At 39.9% G+C, this 27,482-nt stretch overlaps 1 protein-coding gene across 2 annotated transcripts in view; it reads right to left on the minus strand.

Moving 5' to 3' along the window:
• LOC124987320 (zinc finger protein 474) overlaps positions 1-27,482 on the minus strand; it is a 61,312-nt gene that overhangs the window by 19,865 nt on the left and 13,965 nt on the right. Inside the window, exons 2-3 of one of the 2 annotated variants that reach the window (XM_047556500.1) lie at positions 22,103-22,200; positions 8,961-10,209 (exon numbers count right to left, since the gene is read on the minus strand). In XM_047556500.1, the coding sequence (XP_047412456.1) occupies positions 8,961-9,995 (1,035 nt within the window). In that variant the 5' untranslated portion in view covers positions 9,996-10,209; positions 22,103-22,200. The remainder of the gene's footprint in view (positions 1-8,960; positions 10,210-22,102; positions 22,201-27,482) is intronic. The other variant, XM_047556498.1, reaches the window with a different exon arrangement.

Consider the following 27,482-nt stretch of genomic DNA (forward strand, 5'->3'; position numbering starts at 1 on the left):
CTTAGAGGACGTTGATTAAATTTTTTGATAAATTCTTGCCAAAGATTACTTTCCTTAAAGAAAATGGCTAGAGGATTTTATTGGTATTTGGTTCCTGTGTTCAGTAGTTGGGCAGTAGGTCTGACCCTCATGGTCAGTGACTTTTAGGTCACAGAATGAAATGAAGCAATAAGGGAACCATGGAGGAAAGAGAGGAAAACCCACACACTGAGATGGTCACTCCAGTTACAGATATTAAAGGAAATCATAGCCTCTTTCTGAAATTATAAGTGAAGTTATTTTCAACACCTGATTTAGTATACAGTTCACATGCTAATCTACCTCTACCTCAAAAGGGCAAAGACCAAGAAAGGGAGTTTTCCATGAAAAAAAGGCTATCACCTCGAATAGACCAGAAGTAATTCTAACTTAAACATATATATGTGTGTATGTGTGTGTGTGTGTGTGTGTGTGTGTGTGTGTGTGTGTGTTTTCCTATCAGGGCTGTTAGTGCTGGTACCTCTGTATCCTTGCTCCATACCCTCTGCCCGCTGCCTCCATTTTCTGAAGCTTTAACTTGGGACCAGTGATACTTCTATGTTTTCACCTTCTCTGCTTAAAGGTCACCTAGGATGTACTTGCTGCTTGGGGACCTTAAAGACGATTATGGTTTCAAAGCTGGTACCTGGAGCAGGAATGTTATAAATTTATTGAGTTCCTGGATTTATTAGGCCCCTCTGCAACTTGTAAAACATGTCTTTATATATAAGACCACCTGATAGAGGTAGATGTTTAAAAAAGTATAAAGGGTGTAAGGAGGAGACTCATTACACAACATCAAAGAAAGGCAAAGGAAAAAAATCCTAAGAAAAATTAACTTCTCTCTGCCTAATCACAAGCAGAACTAGTGCCTCATATTGAGCACCAACATTTCTGCTCTCAGGACAGTCACCTCCAATTCAATAAGGACTCCTTCCAGGTTAGATTGTACTGACTTTGCTGGAGTTCTAAGAATTTTGGGAAAGATTTTAGTTGCTACCATTAGAACCATGTATATCCACTTAACCATTACATAAAGATCTATTATGCATCTATTATTGAGGAATATGGATGTGCATTTTGAGCTGGAAGTAGGGAGAGGCGGGTGACAGGGAGAAACGGGTTTATGAAGACATATGAAATCATTTGAATTAGATCAATCATTTGAGATAGGATCGTGTTGTTGTTTTTTGTCAATTTTAGGCCTGGTATAAGATTTAGTTTTTAAATGTGATCCTGTCCTCTCACAGAAGTTACAATTGCCTTTTTTTTTCTTTCCAGAGAAATAGAAAGCCATATATGAAAGTCCCAATGCAAAGACCCTATTTTTGTTTAGGCTCTGGATTCTGAGAGAGGTGGGCAGTATCTATCATAGTCTCTGTTCCCACTGACAATTGATACAAATTGAGGCTGCATATAAAAATGATTATGTTAGGTCATAATTTGTTTAGGTATTATCTTTCCAATTTTTAAATGAGGAAACTATACACCCATTTCACTGTCGATGCTGCTGCTTTAAAATTTATAACACCCCCCAACCCCCTGCAACACACACACACTCCATACATGCAGATTCCCCTGGGTTGACTTTTAGAACCAACAGTGTGCCAGGGAACTGGTCCTTTACCTCAGTGTTGCACCTTTTACACCTGAGAGCCACGGGATCCTAGAAGGCTGCCCTGATATGTGGACATGGTTGACCCCAAGGAAAGATGAAGATGTGGCACATGGAGGTGGATATTAGTAGTCCAGCTACCAGCATCATCAAGGGGCAGTTTGTGAGGTCGAGGCTGGTTTTCATGACATCAGCAGAGCTGAGCAGGTGAACTAGGGCCACTGAAGGTTAAAGGGGTAAGCACGTTAATTGGGATCCCACCAAATGTTTTATCTCCCACTTCCAAAGAGTTCCAAGTCATTCTTGGGCTTAAAGATCACAGAGACAAATAGTTTTAGTTGTCATGTTCTTGATTTCAGAAACTCAGTTAAACAGGAGGCACAGAGAGAGAAAGAAACAAGAAGGCTCTGAAATTAGCTCTTTTTTCTTCCCCTTATACCTCTCTCTCATGTGCTAGGCTTGATCAGCTTGCTTGATATTCTAACGAGAAAATATAGGATATAAACTAGCACGTTGCAGCTCCTCCTCTTCTCACGGCATCTGACACGCTCGCCTTCATCTGCATTCAACACACTCCTGGAATAAGGAAGGGCCCTCCTCCCACGTGTCCATGAGCCTGCTTCCCCTCCAGGGTTTTCACTTTCTCTGCTCTCCTCTCCTGTTTATTCAATGTCCTTTCCACTGGATCTACACCCCGGTCATTCAAATATATCCTGAAAATCAGGATATCCATAGTTCGAAGCAAGCTGTCTGAACCAAACATCTCTATTTCTAACCTACCACTAGTTCTCTCCTAGTTTTTACAGCCATACTTCTCACAATGGGTCTTATCTTTATTCCCTATGCACTCTGCAGAGCCCACAACTACACTGGTGTGTTCTTTCCAAGGTCAGCAAATAAATACACTTTGCCAAATCAAATCAACACTTTTGGATCTCATTCTACTCAGCTCTCAACATTCACACTGTTTGTCATACCCTTATTACTGATATTTACCCTGGTCCCGGCTTCCCTAGCAGCATACTTTCTAGGCATTTGTCCTTTGTCTCCAGTTACTCATTCTCCAGCTATCTCAAGGTTTGTTGGGACTAATGACATGTTAACTAACTCAGGCTGACTCCTTACTCCCTGGCGAGTGAGCAAGATCAAGGCTCAAAGGAGGTTTCAATAGTTTAATGACAATAAACCGGACCACCGTCAGGGATTGGTTAACAACAGTTCTGCAAATGTGATCAGCTCGTGCTTGCCATATAGTCCAATGGAACTCTCGCCTGCATGAACCCCCCTGCCTTGCTGACCTTTAAGCTGATTGGTTCCCGCCTAGCCCCCACCCTACATAAAAGCTGTGTGATTTCCTCAATAAACGAGTTCCTGCTGTGACGGGTCTCCCTGACGCGTCTGATTGTCCTCCGTTGGGGAGTGTCCCCTTCCCTTGCCGCTGGTCGAGAAGGGCAAGGGGGCTTAAGACCCCGACAAGGGTTTATCCTGAGTCTGTTTTCTAATCCAGTACTCCTTCTGATTTCTTTAAATGTATGTTAATAATTCACAAATGCACATCCCAGCCCAGCACTCTCCTCTGAGTTCTAGACTCATATATCCAGTCTCACTTACTTAAATATCTCACAATCATTTTGAATTTGATGTATTCAGAATTAAACTATTGACTGATCCCCTAAACCTACCCTTCTTCAAGTGTCCCCCATCTTAGAAAATGGCACAACTAGTGCAGTTGATTGAGTCAGAAATCTGGGAATAAGGCTTGGCCCCTTTCCTTACCCCTCCTCATCCCAACTATCACCAGGATCTGCCCATTGTACCTCTCCCTGGCTCTCCTACCAAAAACTCAGGCCAAGCCATCATCAGCTCTCACCTGGGCTCTAAAATAGCCAAATGACTTGTGTCCTGCTCTGTGGAGAGTGACTGGAGGGAACAACGCTGCCCTACAGCCTGACCTTATGGGCCTGTCCCTTCCCTTATTAGGTGATGGCCACATGTGGACTTTTTAGTACTGTTATAAGATCTTGCTCACCTCAGGACCTTCACACATGCTAGCCTTAGCCTGAATGTCTCCCCTCACAGTCATTCCATTACCCCATATCTGCTCTTGGCGAATGCTATCCCACTCTTCTCAGCTGAAGTGTCTCCCTCCTTGAGGCTTTCTCTAGCACTGCCATACCACAGTTTGACATTGTATGTATGCATTTTCAAATTTCATATTATTTCCTTCCATATGACTATAAACCATGAGGTTAAGAACCGGGTCTACATTTTCATGACTATATATTTAGTACTTAGGCTGGTGCCTAATGATAAATACTGCTGATTGTCAGCCTTCTTCCTTCTTTGTCCTACCTAAGTTTGGCAGGGTAGTGATGACTTTCTCTACATCATTCCTCTTCCATAGTGACATGAAAAGATGTGATACTTTAGAATTAGACAGACCTGACTCTGACACCCACACTTGAACCCATTGTGTGATTTGGGGAAGCTGCTTAACCTCAGTCTTCCCACCTGGACACTAGGGAAAGTAATATCTATTTTACAACAATATTGTAAAGATTAAAATTAGATTATACACATAAAGGGCTGATCATACAAAGTTTGAATGATGGTGTCCCTGCCAAAATCCATGTGGAAACCAAGTCCCCAGTATGACAGTATTAAGAGGTGTGGCCTCTGGGTGGTGAGTCATGAGGGCTCCAGCCTCCTGGATGGCATTAACACACTTCCGGTAGGACTCAAAGTTGAAGGGAGCACTTTCTACCCTTCCATCCCTTCTGTCATGTGAGGACTCAGTGCTTTTCCCCACTTGAGAGGATACAGCAACAAAGCTCCGTCTTAGAAATGAAGAACAGCCCTCCCCAGAAAACAATCCTGCTTGGTGACTCGAACTTGACTTTCCAGCCTCTAGAACTGTAGAAATAAATTTTTGACTGGGCATGGTGGTGCATGCCTGCAATTCCAGACGCTTGGGAGACTGAGGCAAGAGGATTACAAGGTTAAAACCAGCCTCAGCAATTGAGTGAGGCCTTAAGCAACTAAGCAAGATTTTGTCTCAAAATAAAAAATAAAAAGGGCTGGGGATGTGACTTAGTAGTAGAACACCCCTGAATTCAATGCCTGGTACCAAAGAAAAAAAAGGAATAGAAAGAAAGAAATTTCTGTTCTGTATAAATTACTCCATCTCTGGTATTTTTTAAGTAAAAATTAGTTTCTTTCTTTCATTCTACCCCTGAACTCCAAATTCATCTTACCTAGCAGATACACATGCACACTCGAAATGTACATATGCAAGAATATCCAGGTCACCCTCTCAGTCTTTCTGATTGTGACCTACCCATTGAGAGTCCTGCCTTTAAGCAAAGACATACTTCACCAGGAAACAGCATTTACACCTTTAAGTCAAATATGTAACTGCAGTTCTAAATAAATGGAGTTCGTATTACGAGGGTACCTCCTCAAATATATCTGGAGAGAAAACAAAGAGGAGAAAGGCAGTAAGACATTTGATAGTGTAGAAGACATCACTTTAAAACACCAGATGGCAGCACCAGATGCTAGAGATGTGTCTGAGGAGCTTTTAGTTCAAACCTGAACATAGTGGGTGCCAAAAAGGAGCTTAAAACTATATTCAGAGAGACAATCATCTGTAGAAGTTAGTGTCCTTTTTTCAAAAAATGCCTATTTAGCAATATAGGACAGCTTTTTTTTTTCATGTATTACAAGTAAACTCCAACAAAATTACCCCAAACATCACCTAACTAATAAATAGATAATTGTGAAAAGGCCATTATGTTTATTTTACACTATTAATTTGTGTTCTCATTAGTCTGAAAGAACCTAAAGAGCTAAAGAATAAATTATCATCAGCTTCTGACATTTCATTTCATGAGTCATAAGAACAAGGACTAATCGTGTCTAAAGAAAAAAAATTTTAAAAAGTAATAAAATTGGATTTAAAATAAAGGGTCCGTTTATTCATTCATCTTAAAATAAGGACTTCTATCCTTATATTCCTCAGTATAACTTAGGAAATCATTTGATAAATAAACATCAACAAATCTCATTAAATAGGTGAAAGATTAAAATTTAAAATAACAACTTACAATTTTCTATATTTTACATCAAAATTTCATCTGACATTAACATCACATTTTCAATCTTGCTTAACTGGATATTGTTCATCCAGGTTTTTCCTCCTTTAGAGGAAAGAAATGTAGTTCAATGCTTTATCAAATAGTGGGGAGAGCAACAGCTTCAGGAGAGCCGCACCCTTTAAATACAAATCTACAACAGCATTCTATTTCTTTTCAATATTATTAGTGTCCTTCACAACTTTGCTGTAAGAGTAGAAAGAGTAAAGTTGGCCCGGTATTTCAGATAACAAGCAGTGGGACAGTTCAAATCAATACGTGGTTTTAGAGCAAAGAAAATGCCCTGAGGCCTGGGGTTGTGGCTCAGTGGCAGAGCGCTAGCCTAGCATGTGTGAGGCACTGGGTTCAATCCTCAGCACTACATATAAATAAACAAAATAAAGGTCCATCGTCAACTTAAAAAAAAATTAAAAAAGAAAATACCCTATGAGATCTTGGAGGAGAGCTTGTCTTATCAGCACTTATTTGTGTTCAGAATTGACACAAAGGATAATGGGAGCATCTGTGTCATAAGAGAACTGAGCCAAACTATGTTGGAGGAACATTCTGAGCAAAGGGCAATGCACTCTGCCAGCAAAACAGTCATTGTCACCCAACTGGAGTGAATCGTTTCCAAGTTGTACAATCATGATTCCAAAAACATTTCCCTCACCTGCGGTCCATTCAGGTTGAGCCTCTTGAAAACATCAGGTAAGACAGCTGATTCTAATCTGAAGCCTGATTAAGGATTCTAGAGGAAAATTGCTCTAATTGACAAGAGAAGAAATGAAGTAGACATCTGAATTGTACAAAGGAACGCATGAGATCCAGTCAGCCAAAATCTAATAATGTATAGTGTAGTGCTCTTCATGAAAAACAAGCGATTCGTAGCTATGTAGATGTTGAATGGTACAAAGGGGGGGGACAACTTCCACAGGGTCAAATCACAGTTGATAAAGAACACGACACTATGAAGGAAAGGGTTTGTGCTAAAAGCACTATGGAATGAGAAGTATCTTCTCCAGGAAAGTGATTCAGTTCATCACTTCAAAACAGCTATGCTTTTCAGAAGCCTAGGAGGGTCTTCCTTCTTTTCTTTTTTTAAAATTTATTTGGGATGGGACTCAGGGGCACTCAACATTGATCTATAACCCCAGCCCTTTTAATTTTTTTTATTTTCAGACAGGGTCTTACTAAATTGCCCAGGCTGGCATTTTAAACTTGTAATTCTCTTGCTTCAGCTTCCTGAGTCCCTGGGGTTACCATGATGCACCACCAGGCCTGGCTAAATTTCTTCCATTTTCATTAACCCAAGCTTCTTTTAAACCTGGCAACTAAGGGGACCCTAAGTTGGATGACTTTTCTATGCCTTTCACCAATACCTGTATGACCCCCTAATAGGCCAGCACACATCTGACAGTGATGGGTGCCAGTTTTCCACTGCCATGTGGATTTTAGGCCTGAGAACAGGATTGGATACATGTTGATGTGGCAATGTCTTCCAAATGGCCTCCCTCAATTCACCTAAAAGACAAGTCACCAAGAGGCTATCACTGACCTCTTTCTGACATTGTCCCCTCCAGACGACTGGGTGAGTCAGGAAGGTGTGTTTTTATGACACTGTGGGCCCAGCCAGCCTCTTTTAGCAGCGTGACTGAGAGAGTACATGTTGTGCTCAGCCTGTTGGCTCCAGTCTTGGAGCATAAAGTATGTGTTACAACAACAGGCACAAGAGTCCTGACCACACTCCTCCCTATCTCTAGATCTGTAATGAGAATATTTGAGGTAAATGCATACAATCAAGAAACATGGCTGCAAGTTAGAATGCTAAGGGAGTTTCTGATTTGCAGCCCTGAGATGCAGATCCTTTTACTCTGGTTCCAGATCCCACACATTTTGAAAGAGAACAGCCAGAAGATAGGGAAAGCTGATCATGTTTGTGAGACCAGCTTGAAGTCCATGCCACACGTAAGAGTTTGGGGTTTCATTATGCAAAGAAAATAGCCAGTACTCACAGGCCCCCTAATGTTCATTGGAAACTTACCCAGTATGTTAGTCTGATTCTTCCTTTAGAATCATTATCCTGGAATATCCTAAACCAGTAATTCCATAATCATTTCATTTTAAACATGAAACTTGAGAACAAGGACTAGATAGTTCCCAAAGTAATAATTTAAAAGTAAGAATGTTGGATTTAAAATAAAGGGTCATCTTCATCTGATCGGCCTAATCTTTTACAACAGTTTAAGTAATCTGCACTTCCCTAAAAGTCAATTTATAGGCTCATTTGCTGCCTGAAGACCATGCAACCTGCTGTGTACAAGAGGCTGTAGTTTGGAGGGTTCCAGAATACTGGGCATTCAAGTAGCAAGCCTTACCCTATCTTTCAGGTAGCCACTTTGATTAATATCCCTACCCAATCCTGGTTGATGTTGAGAACTCTGGTAAAAGCCCAAAAACTCTTCATGACACAAGTTGGGGACACCTGGAAGTCATACATCTTTAGTGATCCAAGTCAGGGGTCAGGACCCTGTGGTCAGTCCACACATAGGGGATTGAGTACCTCTCAGAGCCATGAACATACAACTAACTGCTTCAGCGTCTATAACTGGGGTTAATCCTCCATTTATTATAGTCATATAAGTGTTAAAAGAATGTTGTACTTGCAGAGTATGTGTATTTCTGCAAGTGCTTCAGTGTTTAATTATTGCTAAAGTCATTTGAGGTTTTTGACATAGATTCTATTTTAGTAAGATAAACTCAGCATAACCCAACATTGCCAAAAATGAATTCCTAAGGTAGATGACTAAAATAAACCAGCAATAAATATTGGCTGTTGGAATGGGAATTATATCTCTGTAATGTAGACACAGCATTAATGACTCATTTTCAAATAACAGTCTCTCCCAGGGATAATTGGTATGAGGGAGGGAAGAAAGAAGTCCGTTTCTTTTAGGCAGCAGAATTGAAGAGGAATACGAACCCATCAGGCAAGAATGTTCTTAGATCTACTTTGTCAAAAGAGATATTGCCCCTGGAGTCCACAGGGGATTGACATGGTCAGACTTCATTGAGACTGAATTAAGCCATCCTAGGGGCTGAGGTGACTGATTTGGGAAAAAGTTGGTTTTCATTCCCTTAGAACTGAATGTATCCCCAGATACACCTAATGCATCTTACATGGCATGAATTACCTTATCAGTCACACTGGGTGCTGCCATGTTCCTTTGCTGCTTGGAATTAGTGGATGCATTTAGGCCCTCTTTACTTCCTAAGGTCAAATTCTGAACTTGTGGCCCACTGGATTGAGCTTTGCAACTTCTCTGGTGTACCAGAAGGCGATCTGGGGCAAAGGTCCGGCTACAGGTTGGGCAGGGTACAAGTTGAGCTTGACTTGACTCCTCTTGGCTGGGCTGTCCAGTTGGAAGGGGCTGAGGCTTCTGTGGGAGTGGCCGGCGGAGCTCCTTCGGAAGTCGGTCGTTTTCTACTTTCCACTTTTCCAGGCATTTGGGTTCGTGAATAGGAAGGGACATGGTGCCAAATTCCCTACCACAAATGTAGCAGACAAGAGTCCTTGGTCGGGCTGGGATTCCACCAGAAGCTTTCTTGGGGCTGGGACGATCATCAGAATTGTTGGGGTTTGGTGCTCTGGGACCTTCACCCTTTGGCTTACAGCTTCTCTGGTGAACAAGGAGACGATCTGGCAGGAAGGTGCGGCCACAGGTCTCACAGGGCAGCAACTGAATCTGGGCACTCTGAAATGCTGCCTCATTTTCTGCCTTAAGGCTGTAGGACCCACTGCCACTGAGAGGCTGAGGTTTGGAGGGTTCTGGCCTCCTCAGATGCTTGGGCAACTTGCTATTTTCAATGTGCCACTTCTCCAAGCACTGGGGTTCATGAATGGCTAGTGATTGGGACCCAAATTCTCGGCCACAAATGTAGCAGACCCGGAATCCAGGCCTGCGGGATGGGATCACAGGGGGGCTCAGTTGGTTTTCGGACATTGTTCCCCTACTTGGCCGTTTCAATAGTATCACTGTTCCAGGTCTACTTTTCTGAGCTTTTGTCTTTATTTTTTCCTCAGGATTGACACACTCTGCTTCTGGCAAAAGGCTAGAATGGGAGTCACTCAATAGGATGCCTTGGTTGACTAGGAAGGTAGGTTCCTTCGAGTGATGGAAAGTTTGTTGCAATTTGTTGGAAATCCTTTTCTTCTTTCCTCTTTCCATTAACAAAGAAGGTTTTCTCTAGTGTTTGCTCTGATTTTCTGCCAGACTCACTCTGGGCTGTTGCTTAGCGTGAAGGCTAGAGTGAGGTTGGTTGTCCTGGCTTCCATGCTGTTGACAGTAGCTTAGGCCCAAAGACCATGACTCAGAGTTTCATTGCAGGGCAGAAGTCTGGAATGTTGAAAAGTCCCCATGAAACCTCAGGTGTCTCCAAGATCTGTGGAGGTAGGATGGGAGCATAAATAAAGAAGTTATTACACACACACATGTACACAGCCCTGAGATAAGTGATAAAGGGCAGTACTGTTTTTAATTACACTTGTATTCTCTTTGGCTAGCACTGTAATTAGCACACATATTTTATTCAATAAACATTATAATAAATATGAAAAATGTCTATTTATGAATTGTACTGTTACTATGTTGAAAGAAGTGTTCTGCCCAAGGAAATATTGATAAATGCTGTATATTGCAGATACAGGTGGCACACTAAGAAGCCAAGTTCAGGGTAAGCAGACCAAAGAAGAGAAAACTAAGAACTGTGAAAATTAGATTAATGAAATCAGCAGATAATGCAAAGTAACATACAAACTTCCTACCTCAGGGATTCTTGACTTTTTAATGGCAAGGATTCTTTTGATAGTTCTACAAAACCTACGGACTTATTGTTAAGTTTTTAAAAACAAAGAAAAAAATTTTAATATTGTAGATGAAATCAATGTTGTTGAAATTTGTCCAACAGTTTTAGTTGTGAGATGCATTTTAATTGAGATATAATAGTATTGCGGGCTTCTTGAGTATCCATGGACAAGCAGTGAGGAATCCTGGAGGTATGTCTGCACGTCTATGCTCAGATGTTTCTTGGTGCTCTCTCTTTAGGCATCATTCTTTATTTTCTTGTTTTGTATATGTATGTCTCCTGAATACTTTTTATAAAAAACATAGCCATTGTTTTTCCCCAAATGAACCAGAAGAAAGGACTGATAAGATGATGATAAGATCTCATTATGGGCAGAAGTCTAAAGAGTTTTTATCTTCGGGAAGTCATAAGTAAATTTTACAACAAGTTGACAATCTAGCCTAAGAAAGAAAATTTTCAGAAGTCTTAGAAACTTATTCATTTTCAGGATGACCTAGGTCAGGGTTAGAGACTCGCAAACATCCATTGAGATCACAGTGAGAACAGCACCTGATCTGAGGCAGGATACTATGCTTGACAGCAAAAACCCAAGGTCAGGCAGAGCAAGCACCCAGTGCTGGTAGTATGGAAATACAGGGTATCATGTTTAAAAGGAACAAAATAGAGCTGTGAGATCTGAGCTCAGTTCCTATATTTTGATGCCAAGAAAAGTCTGAATCTTTGCAGTTCAGAGTATCAAATCAGGTCTGGCACAGAGAAGGAAGTTATTCTTCATTTTGACAGATCCTAAGACAGTGATATTAACACATGTGGCAAAAGAATGTGTTGGCCCCAAACATAGTGGCCAGCATAGAAAATGAAATTCAGAGAAAATTATCACTTGATCAGTACCATCCAGAAGAGAAAGTAAATGCAGGGAATATGAAGAACAGGGTTAAAAGATTTCACTGGGTTTTTATCAGCATATTCGTTGGCTCTGATGTTTTAGGACTTCCTGTTTAGTTTCCCATTTTTCCTGATACCAGGAAGCTACAACACATAAGTACATAAGAAAACCGATTAGAAAAACTAGTGCAAACAACCTCCCTTCCTCTAAGCTATTTCCCCCTCCCTTCCCCCCCCCCCCGCTCTCTCTTCCCCTCTCTTATACACACACACACACACACACACACACACACACACACACAGAGCTGTCAATTCTGTTCCCCAAAGATTAGAATACTGAGAAAACCCCATAACTCACCCCAACACTCTTCCATTTCTCTCCTGATGAGGTAAGAGAGTAATATTTATGTGCCAGATGCTGCACTAATTTTTTATATACATAATTTCAGTTAATTCTCAAATCATGATGAGGCAGATATTATTATTTCGACTTCATAAACAAACTGTGACTCAGAAAAGACAAGTAACTCACCCAAGACAGTTTCTAAATGACAGAACTGGGAATCAATTCCAGTTCTCTTTGGCTTCAATATGCAGCTCTTTCCATTATTCATTCGGCCTAAATTTCACCAACAGAGCTTCTTCTCTTTAGTTTTGATCCCTGTTTTAATGTACTATTCATATGCCTCAAGGGAAGGTAACTAAGCTCTCACCAGTCTTTATGTTCCCCGTTAGGAGAAGAAAGAGTCTAAAGGGAAGAGCAGGGAGAGGGCCCAGATGGGAAAAGCAGAAGAGGGAGATCAGGGTTCTTGAAAACAAGATTTTTCCTGGAATAGCAGGGAGACTTGTTTTATTTTGCTATATATGTGGTTTTCTAGATGAACTTTTTTCATGAGTGAAGTGCAATACAGATCCTTTTCTTGGTCTTGCCAATGTCTTAAGAAAAAATCCACATAACCAGCCAGGGGTGGAGATGGGTGAGGGGGAGTGCAGAGGGTCAGAAATGACTGCTCACTCTGTTTTGACAAAGGACTCCGAGTGAGAGCCCACGCTGCCCACGGAAGCTGCGGGGTGTTCAGCTTGCAGCCACATCACCATTTTGATGAGGGTACACAAGCATTTGTGCACACAGATAAGTTCTCTGCCACAACATGATGACGCATCTTAACATCCATCCGAATCTTCATCTCGTTTTTCCTAACATCCCTTACCTCCTGAAATTTCTTTCTTATCATGATTTTATAAAGGTATCAAAGTATAAAAGATGAGGGTGCTGGAAAGGAGAAAATTTTGGGGAGCTGCGGTTTCTAGTGGAGAAATTTATGATGTTTCTGTCAGTGATTCTGCCAAGGCAATATACCATGGCAGAGCCTGGTCAGCTGTTCCACTCTATAAGTTAGTTCTAAAAGCAATAGTTCTGGAAAATACTAAATACATATACTTAAATCACTTAAGAAATTGGCCTGTCACCCAGACACATCATAAAGAAATGTTGCTAGTTTATAAAGAGAACCACTTTGCAAAGCCAGCCAGCTTCACCCCAAGCATCTGTGGAGAAATGTTCACTCAGCTGGCCTGAATTCTTCATTTTGACCATATTTGCACATTGGCCATCTAAAGAATGTCTTGGAAGGTTCACGTTTTATCAATATGATGCCATTTTTCCATTCCCTTTGGGGTTCATGGGAAGGGAGAGACAAATTCACAAACTTAAGTGTAATAACCGTGGAAATCCAAGATCTAGCTTGGCATTAGAGGTGTTTCTCTAAGAGAGGGAAAAGAATACAACCAAAAGTGATGAAACCTTTTAAAAAATAATTCAGTTCTTTAAAATATAACAAACTTAATTGGTACATAACACAACTCCTCCTGATTAATATTGAATATTAAGAGTTTAAATGGTTGAACATATAAATAAGGGAGAGTTGAGGCTGATGCTGACTCTGAATGAAATTCTAAAGTAAAGGAGATTTGTTTTTAATATCTTTCCTCCACCCCACTTAGCAACCTCCACTTTTCCCAGCCTAGTATCCTCATATTTCTCTCCAGTCTTTCTTATCTATGAGGTCTTGCCTTCAAAAAGGAGCTGATACAGATCCAAGATGGCGGACTAGAGGGAGGCTGCGTTCCTTGTTCTCCGTAACTCCGGTTTCAAGCAGAGTATATCTGTTTCTTGGTGAGTCAGTTTTTGCTGCTTATCGATCCCCTGCTGTTTACCCCACTTGTCTGCTGTAATCGCCTGCAGTCTGCCAGCATATCAACGCCTTTTTTGAGTGTAGATTGCTCACTGTCAGGCGTCTGTCATCCGCCATTTGCCTGCCTCTCGTCTGTCCATCGCCTGCCTTACACCTATCCATCACCCAACGCATGAGGTTCACCTCCTGATTGTCTGACAACTGTCAGCAAACTGATTGCTGACCGCCAGTGGAGTACCAGCTGCCTTCTGTTGCCTGGAAGTTCACTGTTGCAGTACCCGCAGGTTTGATTACACGTGGCTGCCGCCTTTTTGAGACAACAGCCAGGCCCCATAGGACCCCTGGCCGGACTGACTGAGCCCCATCTCCAGGATCCCTCAGCCCAACTGATCACTCCCTGCCTCTGGGGCCCTCATATCGACTGACTGCTCCCTGCTGCCAGGACCCCCAGACCAACTGACTGTGCCCTATCACCGGGACCCCAGACAGAATGATTGCACCCAGCCTCCAGGATTCCACAACCACGCCAAACACACCCGACCTCCAGGACCACTGCCTGACCAACCGCATCCCACCTCCAGTACCCCCTGCTGACCACGGCCATACCTTGAGCTGCAGCTCCCCATTTGCCAACACATTTTGAAGCCAGAGCGGCCATCTTGGATAATCCTGGAAGCCGTAGCTCTGATCTTTAGGTGGGGCAAATCCCATCCTGAGACGCCTGCTGGAGGCTTGAAGCTCATTGTCAGGTACGTCTCATGCATCAGGCTACTGAACACTGGGAGGTTTCATTACTATATGACTGTTTTACTATAGATTTTTTTTCTCCTTATTGAAAAAAATTAAGTTTTTATTTCTTTACTTTTCTTGCTCTCTTTTCTTTTTGTTTACCTGTTCCCTCAGAGTCTCTTTCTCCCTTTTTTGCATGCTAACATCCAATTTCTTTTGATTACACTCTCACCCTTTCTATTATCTAGATCTTCTGTATATTCTTTTCTTATCCCATTAACAGCCACATTCTACATCCCTCTGCATCCTCTCGGTCCTCCATTTGAAACTGTAGACCTTATTGCAAATCTGTTTGTTTTACTGAAGATAATATTTGAACTCATTCTGTTTATTATGATCATTTTGTTATTGTCCTCATAGGGGCTATTTGGTCTAGGATTGCATAGTGTCTGAATTAGGCACTGCTAATATTGATCTCCCCTTAAAGAAAGGGTTTTGGAAACCTGTAGGGCCACTATAAGCCTATAGGGAGAAATCTGCAACACCCCAGATCTGCACTGCTAGAGGGGAAGATACATGAACAACATGAAAAAACAAGGGAAGAAAATGACCCAAACAAATCTAGATTCTATATTAATAGAATCCAATGACAGTATGTCAGAAGAAATATCAGAAAAGGACTTCAGATGATACATGATTAAGATAATTCGTGAAGCAAAGGATGAGATAAGAGAGCAAATGCTGGCAATGAATGATAATACCAATAAACTGAAAGAGCAACTGCAGGAAGCAAAAGATCATTTCAACAAAGAGATAGAGATTCTCAAAAAAAAAAACCAAATGGAAATTCTCCAAATAAAGGAAACAATAAACCAAATAAAAAACTCAGTGGAAAGCATCACCAAAAGACTAGACCACTTGGAAGACAGAACCTCAGACAATGAAGATAAAATATTTAATCTTGAAAAAAAGTTGCCCAGAGAAGATGGTAAGAAATCATGAACAGAATCTCCAAGAACTATGGGACATCATGAAAAGATCAAATTTAAGAATTATTGGGATTGAGGAAGGCACAGAGAAACAAACCAAAGGAATGGACAACCTATTCAATGAAATAATAGCAGAAAATTTCCCAAAACTGAAGAATGAAATGGAAAATCAAATACAAGAGACTAACAGAACACCAAGTGCACGAAATCACAACAGGTCCACACCAAGGCACATTATAATGAAAATGCCTAACTTTCAAAATAAAGATAGGATTTTGAAGGCCCCGAGAGAAAAGCATCAGATTACATATAGGGGGAGACCAATACGGATAGCAGCTGACTTCTCAATCCAGACTCTAAAAGCTAGAAGGGCCTGGAACAACATATTTCAAGCTCTGAACATGGTTGCCAACCAAGAATCCTATACCCAGCAAAACTAACCTTCAGATTTGAAGATGAAATAAAATCCTTCCATTATAAATAAAAGTTAAAAGAATTTACAAATAGAAAGCCTGCGCTACAAAATGTTCTCAACAAAATATTCCATGAGGAGGAAATGAAAAAAAAAAATGTAGGTCAGCAAAGGGAGGAACTACCTTAGAGAAAAACCACTCAAAGGAAAAACAAAGCCAACTTAAAAACCAAAAATAAGCCAAATGACTGGGAATACAAATCGTATCTCAATAATAACTCTGAACGTTAATGGCCTAAATTCATCAATCAAAAGACATAGACTGGCAGAATGGATTAAAAAGAAAGACCCAACAATACGCTGCCTGCAAGAGACTCATCTCATAGAAAAAGACATCCACAGACTAAATGTGAAAAGATGGGAAAAAACCTACCATGCACACATACTCAATAAAAAAGCAGGGGTTTCCATCCTTATATTAGATAAAGTGAACTTCAAGCCAAAGTTAGTCAGAAGGGATAAAGAAGGACATTTCATACTGCTTAAGGGAACCATAAATCAGGAAGACATAAAGATAGTAAATATTTATGCCCCAAACAATGGTGCATCCCTGTACATCAAAAAAATCCTTCTCAATTTCAGGAATCAAATAGACCACAACACAATAATTCCAGGTGACTTTAACATACCGCTGTCATCACTAGATAGATCTTCCAAACAAAAATCAACCAAAGAAACCATAGAACTCAATAACACAATCAATAACCTAGACTTAATGGACATATATAGAATATTCCATCCATCAATGAGTGGATTCACTTTCTTCTCAGCAGCACATGGAACCTTCTCGAAAATAGACCATATGATATGCCACAAAGCAGCCCCTAGGAAATGCAAAAAAATAGAGATACTGCCTTGTGTTCTATCAGATCATAATGGACTGAGAGTAGAAATCAATGACAAAATAAAAAACAGAAATTACTCCAACACCTGGAGACTAAACAATATGCTATTGAATGAAACATGGATAACAGAAAACATCAGGGAGGAGATAAAAAAATTCTTAGAGGTCAATGAGAATGACGATACAACATATCAAAATCTCTGGGACACTATGAAAGTGGTACTAAGAGGAAAATTCATTACATGGAGCACAGTCCAGAAAAGAATGAAAAGTCAACAACTAAATGACCTAACATTACAGCTCAAAGACCTAGAAAAAGAACAGAATAACAGCAAAAGTAGTAAAAGATAGGAAATAATTAAAATCAGAGCTGAAATTAATGAAATTGAAACAAAAGAAACAATTCAAAAAATTGACAAAACAAAAAGTTAGTTCTTTGAGAAAGTAAACAAAATAGACAAACCCTTAGCCACACTAACAAAAAGAAGGAGAGAGAAAACTCAAATTACTAAAATTCATGATGAAAAAGGAAATATCACTATAGACACAACTGAGATACAGAACATAATGAGAAGCTACTTTGAAAATCTATATTCCAACAAAATGGAAACTACCAAAGACATTGACAAATTTCTAGAGACATATGCTCCTCCCAAACTGAACCAGGAGGACATACACAGTTTAAACAGATCAATATCAAGCAATGAAATAGAAGAAGCCATTAAAAATCTACCATCCAAGAAAAGCCCAGGACCAGATGGATTCTCAACCAAGTTCTACAAGACCTTCAAAGAAGAACTTTTTCCAATACTTCTCAAAGTATTCCAGGAAATAGAAAAGGAGGGTACTCTACCAAACTCATTCTATGAAGCTAATATCACCTTCATACCCAAACCAGGCAAAGACACATCAAGGAAAGAAAATTTTAGACCAACATCCTTGATGAATATAGATGCAAAGATCCTTAACAAAATATTGGCAAACCGTATCCAAAAACATATTAAGAAATTGTGCACCATGATCAAGTGGGGTTCATCCCTGGAATGCAAGGATGGTTTAACATTCGTAAATCAATAAACGTAATCCATCATGTCAATAGACTTAAGGATAAGAATTATATGGTTATTTCAATTGACACAGAAAAAGCGTTCAACAAAATACAACACCCCTTCATGCTCAAAACACTAGAAAAAATAGGGAGAGTAGGAACATACCTGAACATTGTAAAGACTATTTATGCTAAGCCCATGGCCAGCGTCATTCTTAATGGAGAAAAACTGAAACCATTCCCTTTAAAAATGGGAACAAGACAGGGGCATCCTCTTTCACCACTTCTATTCAACATTGTCCTCAAAACTCTAGCCAGAGCAATTAGGCAGATGAAAGAAATTAAAGGGATATGAATAGGAAAAGAGGAACTTAAGCTGTCACTATTTGCTGATGACATGATTCTATATTTAGAGGATCCAAAAAACTCCTCCAGAAAACTTCTAGACCTCATCAATGAATTCAGCAAAATAGCAGGCTATAAAATCAACACGCATAAATCTAAAGCATTTTTATATGCAAGCGACGAAACAGTTGAAAGGGAAATGAGGAAAACAACTCCATTTGCAATAGTCTCAAAAAAAAAATAAAATACTTGGGAATCAATCTAACCAAAGAGGTAAAAGATCTCTACAATAAAAACTATAAAACATTGAAGAAAGAAATTGAGGAAGACCTTAGAAGATGGAAAGATCTCCCGTGTTCTTGGATAGGCAGAATTAATATTGTCAAAATGGACATACTACCAAAAGTGCTATACAGATTCAATGCAATTCCAATTAAAATCCCAACGATGTACCTTACAGAAATAGAGCAAGCAATCATGAAATTCATCTGGAAGAATAAGAAACCCAGAATAGCTAAAGCAATCCTTAGCAGGAAGAATGAAACAAAATACCAGAATACCAGAATACCAGAACATCAACTATACTACAAAGCAATAGTAACAAAAACGGCATGGTATTGGCACCAAAATAGACAGGTAGATCAATGGTACAGAATAGAGGACACAGACACAAACCCAAATAAATACAATTTTATCATACTAGACAAAGGTGCCAAAAATATGCAATGGAGAAAAGATAGCCTGTTCAACAAATGGTGCTGGGAAAACTGGAAATCCATATGCAGCAGAATGAACTAAAACCCTATCTCTAACCCTGCACAAAAATCAACTCACAATGGATCAAGAACCTTGAAATCAGACCAGAGACCCTGCATCTTATAGAAGAAAAAGTAGGTCCATATCTTCAACTTTTTGGCTTAGGATCAGACTTCCTTAACAGGACTCCCATAGCACAAGAAATAAAAGCAAAATTCGATAACTGGGATAGATTCAAACTAAATAGCTTCCTCTCAGCAAAGGAAACTATTAGCAATGCAAAGAAAGAGCCTACAGAGTGGGAGAAAATCTTTGCCACTCATACTTCAGATAGAGCACTAATTTCCAGAATCTATAAAGAACTCAAAAAACTACACCAAGAATACAAATAACCCAATCAACAAATAGGCTAAAGATATGAACAGATGCTTCACAGAAGAAGATCTATAAGCAGTCAACAAACATATGAAAAAAATGTTCACCATCTTTAGTAATAAGAGAAATGCAAATCAAAACTACCCTAAGATTCCATGTCACCCCAATTAGAATGGCGATTATCAAGAATACAAGCAACAATAGGTGTTGGAGAGGATGTGGGGAAAAAGGTACACTCATACATTGCTGGTGGGGCTGCAAATTAGTGCAGCCACTCTGGAAAGCAGTGTGGACATTTCTTAGAAAACTTGGAATGGACCCACCATTTGACCCAGCTATCCCACTCCTCGGCCTATACCCAAAGGACTTAAAATCAGCATACTACAGAGATACAGCCACATCAATGTTCATAGCTGCTCAATTCACAATAGCCAGACTGTGGAACCAACCTAAATGCCCTTCAATTGATGAGTGGATAAAGAAATTGTGATATATATATATATATATATATATATATATATATATGTGTGTGTATATATATATACACACACACACACACACACAATGGAAAATTACTCAGGTGTAAAGAATAATAAAATTATGGCATTTGCAGGCAAATGGATGAAATTGGAGAATATCATGCTAAGTGAGATAAGCCAATCCCAAAAAACCAAAGGACGAATGATCTTGCTGATAAGCGGATCCCTCCTAGAGTCTGGCAGAAACAGCTAGTTTCTTACCAATAGCTTTTCTTCCCAGCTCCCTTAAATTAACACAGCTCTAATATTTAGCTGGGACATGTTACCCAGCTAAGAATCTGTAAGTTTCTTTGCAGCTAGTGGAAGAATCGGTGGGACTTATAAGAGTGAAAGCACAACCTACTCCTCTTCCTTCCCTTCACAGTGATGCTTAGAGAATAGATGTGACGGCTGAACCTCTTAACAGCCATCTTGGACCAGATTACATCCATGTATGCTTCGACAGGACAGAGTAGAGACCTGGGCAGACTTGGGTCCCTGATAAGTGCTAAAACCATCATATTGTCACAGGGGTGGGAGTTGGAGGGTGGGTGGGGTCCTAGAAGCCCCTCCAAAGAGGAAAAGGGAACCTCAACTTGGCCCAGGCAGGTTCTTTACTTTTTTTTCACCACGGCAAAGAATTTCAGGGCACATCAGATAGTAAAGCCATAAGAGATTTATTTAGAAAAAGAAAGTAGCTAGACAGGCTGGCACTCAAAGGAGGGAGTGCAGGTGCCCCAGAGTGAGATGTACTTTGGGGGTAACCAGGTCTTCCTTTAAAGGCAACTGTGAAGGTGGGCAAGGGAAAGTGTATGGGAACAACATTACCTTGGTAATGGTGGTCTCATCGTCCTTCAGGAACCTTAGGTTGACACTGTCTCCTCATCTAGAGGATGTTTGGAATGTGCCTATACTATCGGTTTCTCTCTCTCTTCCTCCTTTTTTTCTTCAGGTACTAGGGATTAAACCCAGGGGTGCTTAACCACTGAGCCACATCCCCTGCCCTTTTTATATTTTATTTAAAGACTGGGTCTCGCTGAGTTGCTTAGGGCCTTGCTAGTTGCTGAGGCTGGCTTTGAACTCACAATCCTCCTGCCTCAGCCTCCTGAGCTACTAGGATTACAGGTGTGTGCCACAGCACCCAGCTTACTATAGGTTTCTTAAAATACATCTCTGTTTGCCTTATCTAATCTGAAAATACACTGTGTTTGCTAACACTGTACTTAAACTTTAATTAAAGTGAAGTTGTTTTCATGAATGAGTGAATTTACAGTAACTCCAAGATTTGTAGATTTCTCAGAAATTTGAGAGTGACAGACCTGGAGCAAAAAAAAAAAAAAAAAAAAAAAAACAGATTCGGGGAGTAAATCTAATTGTGGGGCTTCTAGATTTTAGATTTATAGCTACTGTCTCTTTATCCTTCCATTTTTCTTTCTGCCTGTCTTTATTTCTTCCATCCTACCTTGATGTGAGTTGCAGCATACCTTTGCTGGACTTTATTCACACAAGAGAAATGTTTATTTGCATTTTGGCCACTTTTTTAGGGGTCACCGATTCATGTGAAATTTATCAGAGATTGAAATTAATCTTTATTTCAACAGTTGTTTTTGGATTTGCACAAAGTGAATTCTAACAGTGATATTTCAAATTTCAAGGTTTTTTTTTTTTGTTTTGTTTTTAATATCGTTGTACTGGATATTAAACCTAGAGGTACTCTACAAATGAACTACCTCACCAGCCCTTTTTCACTTTGTATGTTTTATTTTCAGGCAGGGTCTCACTAAGTTGCCCAGGCAGGCCTCAAACTTATGACTCTTTTTCACCAGCCTCGAGATGACAGGTGTGCACCACCATACCCAACCCAAATCATCTTTTTTTAATGCAATAATTTTTTAAGGGTGTATATGTTTGGGGGCAAAACTGACTTATTAAAACATATACATTTTCTTTAAAATCAGAACTAAAAGACTCAAAACTATAAATCTTATGCCAATGGATCTTAAGAAATTGATTTACAACACTTCCTAGAGTGTTTTTTTTTTTTTTTTTTTAGGAAAAAAAAGGACATTTTTCTGCAAGAAAATAAAAACGTATTTTTTCCTATGAACTTTTTAAAGAAACAGGAAGAACCATTGTGCCAGTTATTAACTTCCTGTGCTAACACTCCCAACCCTCTCGCCTATCTTCAGCTTTCTGATGCTGGCACTGAGATTCTGTACAGCCCACTTCAGCCTTGCCAGCTGGCTCCAGGGTATGCTCTGCCAATAACCTTACAAAGAAGAATGCAATGCTGGAGGAGGAAAAGGGGACTTACTCCTTTTTGAAGGCTTCCTGGCTGCTTGTGGTTGCTGTGCGCATCACCCCAGCTGCACTTCTTAAACCCGTAGCAGCCGTTCTTTCCTGTAGTAACAGCTGAATCCAGTTTACAGTTTTTTCAACACTTGTAAAACTGACTTGCTGACCCTCCCCCACCAGACACTAACACCAGCCAATCTGTGCTTCTCCTTGAAGATATGATTTTTCAGCCCATCAGTCACCTTTTCTAAGTTTTAATAATTCAAGCCTCTTTCCTTCTATCCTTCAGCCTAGGGATGGTAGCTGTCACTTCCCTTACAGTTTTTCTTTCTTTTTTTTTTTTTTAACTCTGTTGCCTCTTAGGTTACACCTCATTCTTAGTTAACAGCACTTTATATTAAATTCTGCTTAAATAACAGGCATGGTTTCTGTTTCCTGACTGACTTAACCACACTCAATATAAGTGATAAAAATGTGTGCTACTCAAACTGCATGTTGCTTTAATATTGCAAAAATGTGCACACAAAAAAATTCTTTTACAGCATTGGTGTTAGTTGGGTTTTCGTCACTGGGACCAAAATACCTGACAAGAACAACTTGGAGGAGGAAAATTTTATTTTGGCTCACAGTTTCAGAGATTTAGTCCATGGCTGGCCAGTTTCATCACTCTGGGCCTGAGGTGAAGCAGAACATCATGGCCAAAGGGTGTAGCCTGCTTGCCGTGCCCAAAACATCCAGGAAGCAGAGAGAGAGGGAAAGGGGTTGCAAGGAAGATGAACCCTTCTAGGACAGGTCCCCAGTGGCCCACTCCCCCTAGCCATACCCCATCTGCCTAAGTTACCAGCTAGTTAACCCATTCAAACTAGGATGAACTGATTAGATCATGGTTCTCATAAACTACTCATTTTACTTCCTAAGTTAATACAGAGCTGTGGGGGGAAACCTCATATCTAAACCATGGCAGCATCTTAGAAAATTATTCTTGCCTTTATGTTTAAAATTCATTTCAGTGTACAGGAATATATTTTTGTAATTTTTATACCATCATCATGTTTTAAGAGCTAGAAAATGTTGCTCTTCCACTTGCCAGTAACTGACCTAAATTATAAGGGGGAAATATGTCATTTAAGTAGAGTTATATTTGCCTCAATTTTAAATGACAATCTGCTGATCACCCAACCATAGGCCACTGCTGCCACAGAGGGAGTCAAAGTAAAGTGATTCTACCCATAGACCAAAGATGACCAGAGGTGAGGGGAAATGGTCCAGTTCTCTCTGGCTGGTTCTCCACACTCCTTTTTGGGTAGTAGCAGGGTCCCTGGCCCCTGCAGACCTCAGCAAGTCTGATATATGAGTGGATAAAAGGACACGTGGGAACAACAAGGAACAGTATATGAAAGGTTAAAAACTAGAAAAACGTTCAGAAAAGTCATTTAGCCTAAGTCATGGTAGTGAGGAAATATTGGCATTTCCAGATTGATTTTGAATAGCTAGTAAAATTTTCCTTCTCTTTGTCTCCTCTTCACTGTTAAGAATTTTAAACCAAGAAAAAGTTCTTTCACTTTCATTCACTCTAATTGTCAGGTATGGACATCATAATCTATGATGTTACAAAACCTATGGAGGCAAAAAAGTAGGTGACAGGCCCTCTTATACTTCTAACTAGAGCCTTCTGCAAGGTCGTTTTATGTTGTTAAGGCTCATAATATCACCCTGTGAAAGCTATTGTTAGATCAAGCCTGTACTTTTCACTCTATATTGAGTATCCAAATCACAGACTACCCAAAACTCACAAATGCCACACAGGTATGACCTTGTAATTGCAATACTGACATCTGGAGTGGTGAAGAACTGGTTATGGAACGATCAGTATAATCACATTAGAGGCCTATCATGCATTAAAAAGGTAGGCAAGTAGAAAAAGTTGGGGTGAAGGGAATCAGATTGTCGAGTAATAGTGAGTTAAGTAACAAATGAGCCTTCACAGGAATTTCACATACCATGATTTTTTCACATTTAGGGTAATTCTATCCCAAGTATTGATTGGTTCATAGGTCAAATAGGGCCTACAATATATTCTTTTTAGACTGCAAAGAGTTAAAAATGTTTGAATTAGTTGCCATTATTTTAAAATTGAGAGATGTTCACTTTTTCTCTTGAAAAAGGTGGAATATCTAGCTATACAGAGCCTGCATCCCATGTGGCCACATCCAACTTAAGCTGAAGCTGAGTAAAAGTTGTGCCTATCACTCAGACAGCCAGTCTTCACTCTTTCAAATTTTCTCACCAGTCTGCTGAACTAGTTTACATTTCATGTCCAATATTTCTCACTGATCTGCTTCTTTAATTTATAGTTCATGCTTCATCCTTGAGGCATTTGAGTTTTTGACCCTTGTTTGAAACTGCCCCTTTCCCACATTTTTCTTCTTAATTAAATATTTGAGAATCACTTCAAAGAACTGGAAATCCCAGTCCTTCAGAAATTGGGAATTCCCTTGAAGATATCCTATCTTTTCTGGAAGATGTTATTACTAAAACCACAATATATTTATTAGTAAAAATTTAGAAGGAAATCTTCCCAATGAAAGTAGGTTAAACCTGCAATGCATGGTTCAAAGAAGGAGGGAGAAATCCAAGAGAAAAGAAAGCAGCAGTGACCTAAGGACTGTTCCTAAGTTATGGGGAAGTCATGGGACATCTATATACCAAGGGACCATTGTTTAGAACATCCATAATCAAGACAATAGGGAAATAAAGATAATAGAGAAAAAAGGAAAACAGAAGCAAACAAAAAAAATGTATTTTGTGGATCATCTGAATGTTTTGAAGGCATTCCTGTAATTATTTAATTATCACTTGATATAATGAGAGCTACTCTTCTATTTAAGCCAATAGAAGAAGACCTTGATTTACCATTCAATGATGCTTCAGATGAGAAATGTTAGATATCTTTTCTTATTAGCTCAAAGAAAGAATCAGTCAATAAAAAGAATCATAAACAAGCTATTAATATAAACTATAATTAGATTTTCAAAATTTGGTATGGAATTATGCTTCCTTGTGCGGGTTATAAAATTGGGCGCACTTTTCTTCTGCCAAGCTAGTTAGTCGAGAAATACTTAAAAATTAGTTTGAATTGAAAATGTGTAAGAACAGCACAGCAATTCCTTCTCAATTTAGAATGAGATCTCCTAAATCTATCCAGAGCATAAGTTGATGTATTATGATTAAAAAAAAAATGGTAAAAATTAGGTATTCATGTTTTAGTGTTCAAAATAAAAAAAAAGAATCTCAAATAGATGCATGTGTTTACTAGCGCCATTATGTGACACGCGTGCACAGTGTTCCCACTCTCTTGATTTGCTGTCACTCAGTGCAACACTTTGGGCACTGACTTCCAAGCCACAGGGAAGTAACATCTGAAGTGCAGTCACTGGACTAGTGTGTCCAGGTGGAAACAAACACAATGAAGAATACAGCTGCCCTTGAAGGAGCTGCTTGGCCAGGACAGACTGGCATGGGAAGGATGGACCTGACTGTATCCTGAAGGAACCTTTTTAACCACATCCCTCACTTACCCTGCAACAAACACAAGGTTGTGCCTTAGCTCCATCCACCTCTAGGAGATCAGTGCCTCCCGGAGCCTGGCTAAGTCTTAAATTAATCATTATTATCATTCATTATATATATGAATACCCTCTGTTAATAATGATCTCTTCACTCAAACCTATCTGAGGAAAGCCTGGACAGGAAGTTACGAACAGAGCAGGGCCCAGAAAGCAGGCTGGACTTCTGCTGTGTGTATGAGGGTGCCTTTGTGTTCATATGCTCATCATGACTCCCCCGATTGTGACTCCTGGGGCCTGGTAGTTGATATACGCCCACGAGCAGCGGGATGCTGTTTCTCAACATGGACTTTTGTTGCTATTCTTCCTGCATCTCCCCTCCTCCTATGTAAATAAGTCACCAGAAAAACTATCGTCATTCTATTTGGCATCACTGAGTCTTGTAAACAAGGCACTCATTCACAGGCCATATGGTTAGTGCTCATTGCTGACTCAGAATCTACTACATCTTTTCCTGTCTCAGGAGAGCTTACACAGGATATCCCTGCTGGAGAAAACCACTAGAATGAGTCTCCTGGTGTCTAGGAGGAACTTGTTCATTCTCTGTGTCCTGGGAGCCCAGGCAAAATATGAACTGCGGTGACAACTCTTTATTTGCAAACCCCCATAGCTTATGGTTTAAATTTTTTGTGGTTTAAATTTTGCTGAAAGCCTCCCTCCTGTGCATGTCCAATTACTATGAAATAGCGTGGAAGTCAGTGAGAGTATCAACTGACTTGTTCTATTCTCCTGTAATTAAAAAAAAAATCTGCATGCATACTTTAAGTCACACATAAAATTGGAAAAGTTAGCATATTTGATTGGTAGAATTCAACTACAAATCGACTCTAGATGCTGATTTCTCCCATCTTGTGTTTTCAACAGGACCTTTTTCTACCTTTTGTGTTCTGTGTCACCTTTTATGTTTCCACTGTCTATCTCCACTGTACAACTAGGACGACCCAACATAATAAGGACAAGACACCATCAAGAAGAGATAAAGACTGAAGCCTCCCATGGTTGACCCTACTGCTAATTTGCTCTGGATTTTCCATTTGGCAGGAGGGATAAAGGCAATACTAACCAATTTACCATTTTAAGTATGTGGCTTATATTTTCACTCCACTATATGCTAGAGAAAGCAAAATATTATATATTAGAGGTGATGGGCTCAGTCTGATCACAGGAGACCTCAAATGTGAAGAGCCTCTCCCAAGTTCCTGAGAAAGAAGCAACAGCAAAAGACATATGAAGCACGAAGGAGACCTGAGTAGTTTTTGCTGAGTTTAAAGATATAGGAAGAGGGCTACCAGCCAAGAAATGTGGTTTCCTCTAGAATCTGAGAAGAGTCAGAAAACAGATTCTCCCCTAGGGCCTTTGAAAGAAGCTCCGCCTTGCTGACGCCTCAATTTTTGACCAGTGACAGCCATGTTGATTCATGGAATTGTTAACTAGTGAATTCATGCTATTTCAAGTCACTAATTTTATGGTGATTTACTAAACTAGTAATAGAAAACTGAATTATCTCAAGAGAAAAAAGTCAGTTGTGTGAATGCAGCCTCTGTAAAAAGGTTGTTCAGTCAAATTTGTCCACACGGTACCCTAGAAAAATAGCTAGGAGACAATAACCCCGGTCCAAGTGCCCATAGAAAACACCACCATGGGGGTCCCCATCTCCTGGCCCTTTCTTAGATGTACTATTTAGTCCTCTTGAAGGAGAATTAAAACACAATTCATGTTAACAAAAGCACAAGTACACAACATATGTCACTCTCTATCCCTGACAGAACCCTC

This window comes from Sciurus carolinensis, chromosome 6 (genome assembly GCF_902686445.1).
Source record: "Sciurus carolinensis chromosome 6, mSciCar1.2, whole genome shotgun sequence".
Classification (NCBI taxonomy): domain Eukaryota; kingdom Metazoa; phylum Chordata; class Mammalia; order Rodentia; family Sciuridae; genus Sciurus; species Sciurus carolinensis.